The sequence below is a fragment of the Geospiza fortis genome, unplaced genomic scaffold, assembly GCF_000277835.1.
Source record: "Geospiza fortis unplaced genomic scaffold, GeoFor_1.0 scaffold130, whole genome shotgun sequence".
NCBI lineage: Eukaryota > Metazoa > Chordata > Aves > Passeriformes > Thraupidae > Geospiza > Geospiza fortis.
In genome coordinates, this window is record NW_005054300.1 from 12,129,243 (window position 1) to 12,133,099 (window position 3,857).

The 3,857-nt window shown below is 45.2% G+C and overlaps 1 protein-coding gene across 1 annotated transcript in view; it reads left to right on the forward strand.

Moving 5' to 3' along the window:
* The first annotated feature begins 3,798 nt into the window (after nucleotides 1–3,798).
* Nucleotides 3,799–3,857, forward strand: part of EIF3F (eukaryotic translation initiation factor 3 subunit F) — a 4,710-nt gene continuing 4,651 nt past the window's right edge. Inside the window, exon 1 of the mRNA XM_014309921.2 lies at nucleotides 3,799–3,831. Coding sequence (XP_014165396.2) covers nucleotides 3,799–3,831 — 33 coding nt within the window. The remainder of the gene's footprint in view (nucleotides 3,832–3,857) is intronic.

A 3,857-nucleotide genomic window follows, 5' to 3' on the forward strand; every position in this document is an offset into this window, starting at 1 on the left:
GATTTTCACTTTAAGCGTTATCTCAGTAGTCCTATGTGTCAGTGTTATTTCTCTGATAATTAAGGTGGCCCCATAAAACATTACACAAAAGCAGAAAAGGGCCTGAATTCTTTTTGCTGAAATGATGAGGCTGAGTCAGCTGATGCATTACCCTGGGAGCTGGTGGCTGTCAACAGCTGTCTTTCATCTACTGGCAATCTCAGATGCATCAGTATCTAAGACATTTGATGAAGAATAAATAAGGGAACTATTATCTTTTTTTTAATAGGAAAAAAACAAAGACAACCCCCAACAAACAACCCAACCCCTCACAACCCAGAATCTGAAACTATTGCCCATGACTGCATCATGTAGAACTCCTGGATAGAAGGCAGAGCTAATGGATCCTTGCATGGTTTAACCCCAGGCAGCAGCCAAGCAGTGCATAGCCTCTCACTCACAGCTCCTACAATGGGATCAGGGAGAGAATCAGGCTAAAAGCTGGAACACTCATGGGTTGAGATACAGCTTAATAGGGAAAGCAAAAGCCACACACACAAGCAAAACAGAACAAGGAATTAATTCACTGCTTCCCATGGACAGGCAGGTGTTATGAAGCTGAGTAACGCAGAGTCCCCAGGCAGGTGCAAGAGAGAGCCCTTCATTGCAAAACCCAGGCCTTTTTAAGCAGTTAGCCCCCTATGAGGTACATTCCATTTAAGCCCAACAAATGTAATTCAACCAGCAGCCATAGGCCAAAATGTGAGCACATAATGGCTGTATAACTTGTTTTCCTGCCTCCAATTCAGCTGAGTCACTTTCCCATAGTCCTTTTCTACTTAGCCAAGTAGCAGGCCTGAGCCACAATTTTACAAGGATAGCAAAGGCCTTCTTTTATTAAGGTTTTACCTGCAACAGGCAGGTGTTCAGCCATCTCCAGGGAAGCAGGACCCCATCACCTGTACCCATTATTTGGGAAGACAAAAATCATCACTCCCAAGATTCCCCACTTTATATACTGAGCACGATGTCATATGGTCTGGAATACCCCTTTGGTCAGTTTGGGTCACCTGACTGTGTCTTCTTCCAACCTTGTAGACAGAATGTACAACAAGAAACCTTTCTTATAATAAAGGAATAAAAATACTATATTCAATCCCATGAAACTAACCAGATAAAACTGCATCCTGAAATGATGAATCAAATCAATTGTAGATATTTCACTTTACCTGTAATGCAAGATAACAAACTTCCCCTAGAGCAAGAAATTATGTTCATTTCAGTAATACAAGCAAGATAAGAAGACGGCTACTGATACAGAAATTGCACATCACCAGTGAAATTGCAGCTGACACAACAGCAAATGCAATAATAATGACTCAGTCACAATCAAGGACTATAAAGAGAAAAATTACAACAGCAGAGCTTGGAGATAATTATATTCATCATCAAAATCAGATGCAGGGAAACCTAGCAAGGGACACTGCAAAATCAGAAGGCCCTGAGTTACCATGCTGATCCATGTACACATGAGAGTGTGTTTTCAGTGTCCCTCTAGGCAGACAAATTCTACTGCAGCAGGGTAGTATCTGAGTATCTTAATCATATCAGTAGATGTATGTCAAATTTTTATCAATAGGCACCATGATAAATGTATCTACCCTCCTCTAAAAGTTGTTGTCATCACAGGGGTTCCATGCTGTTATCGCCTTATCACAGAAGCTCCATACCTTCTTGGCACTTTCGCACAGGCAGCGCCTTTCTTCTTCACAAAGCAGCCAACCCACCCCAGCTCCCTTCTTGACCAGCCACCCCACCCTTTTATAGCTCTTGTTCTCATTGGTTACACCTGTGGCCTGTTAAAGTCAGGCCTGTTCCTAGTCTTTGATAATTGGCCCAGCTGCAACTCCTTAGGGGTAAGATTACTTTCTACACTATCCTTATTTTCCTATATTCTGTCCCCTACAAAAAGTAACCTGATATTTTGTGAAATAATATTAATTATAAAGGTCTTCATTTTTCAGCAGCCATTTAGCAAGGAAAAAACAGTTTTATAGCTTGAACACATCTTCTCCAGGCATGATCACATGATTTATTTTCTTATCATTAGGTTTATACAATCTTTGTATTGAGTGGGCTTTGTATGAGCTAACCACTGATCTTGGACTTTTGAGATACAGGCTATCCACCTTCACTCATACATACTCTGGCACCCTGTGCAGCAACTGGACATCAACAAATTAAAATAAGGTTATCACAGTTGCCAGTTTTGAAGCACAACTGCTGTTTCATATTAAGTTGCCCAATTTTAAGGTGAAAACATAAAAGTATAATGGGCTCTTACAGAGCCTTGCTTGCTCCACATGACTCTGCAGCTGACTATGTCAAATTAAGCACCAAGCCCAGTTTGATGCAAGCAAGAATGAGATCAAACAGCTACTCTCTAACAAGAACACCTCGCACATTAGGACTCCTCAATGACACATCAAAGCTCTGGGAACAGAAACGTTTTAAAGCTTCATGCAATTTCACCCAGCCACACCTACAAGAAATGAAGGCTGCACGGGGAAAGCCTAAGAATAGGAGATCCAGTTTTTACTGGTACACAGACCTGGAAGTGCTTTTATGAAGAGATAAAATCTGTTCATGCTCCCATGCATTAGCTCTCCTTTGCAGTTTTGAAAGGTGTTCCCCACTTATGTAAGAGAAGCAAACTGCTTCCACATAGGCAGAACGTGTGATCCTTTTATTGAGGTGTTCTTTTATACTCGGGAGCCTTCTTCAATGACATAGTTGAAACTGCTCATTTACTGATGACGTTCAGGCCTCAATTAATGAAGCAGAGAAAACTCCAAAAGCCATCTGTCATGATAAAATTGTTAACAAAGAGAAAGCAAAATTTGGAAAGAATCCAGTCCTCTTAGCAGCTATTGAAAGCATGTATGTTTCATTTCACAGAATATCCTCAGGTGGAAGGGGCCCACTGGTCCAAGAGTCACACCATGTGCCTGAGAGCAGTGTTCAAACCCTTTTTGAACTCCGTCAGGCTGGTGCTGCGACCACTTCCCTGGCGACCCTGTTCCAACCACCCTCTGGGTGAAGGGCCTTTTCTAATATCCAAACTACGTCTCCCTAACACATCTTCAGGCCGTTCCCTTGGCTCCTGTTACTGTCACCACAGACATCAGTGCCCGTCTGCCCTCACGAGGGAGGAAGCTGTGGGCTGCGATGAGGTTTCACCACCTCAGCGGTTCCTTCCCCGCCCGCACAGCGGCGCTGCTCGGGAGGAAACCCACGGGCACTACAAGCGCCAGGCAAGTGGCATCCAGTAAGTGAATTTGCTGGGCAGTCACTAAACCTTGGACAGGGGCAACCAACATTTCCTCTCGACAGAAAACTTGAAAACCATTTAGTCTTCTATTGAGGCAATAAAGACTAACAGCACTTGCTCGTCTCACAGAACCAAGACCGCAAGGGCTGCATAGCCCCGCATACAGCACTACTGGAGCACCTCCCCAGGGCACCGCACCGCCCAGCTGCGTTTGCAGCGCCACCACCTGAGAGCCGTGAGGCAGCCCCGGCCGCCTGCCCCCTCACGGGGCCCCGAGACCCGCGGCAGGCGCCCCGGCTAGGGAGGCGGGGAATGCGACAGCCCAATTGAGGAACTTTCTGGCCCTGGGAGGGTGGGAACAAGAGAAAGGTTCAGTAACAGACGGTGCGCGCTTCCTCCAATCAGAACGTCTCCCCTCATCAAGCGCTCTGGATTGGCTAACAGAGAGTCTCAGCTCCTCCGTCTCGCCAATAGGAAAGCAGCGCTGCATGACAGACGTTCGGCTCAGCCAATTACTGTCGGTACGGAGGACCCAGCCTCTCTCTCT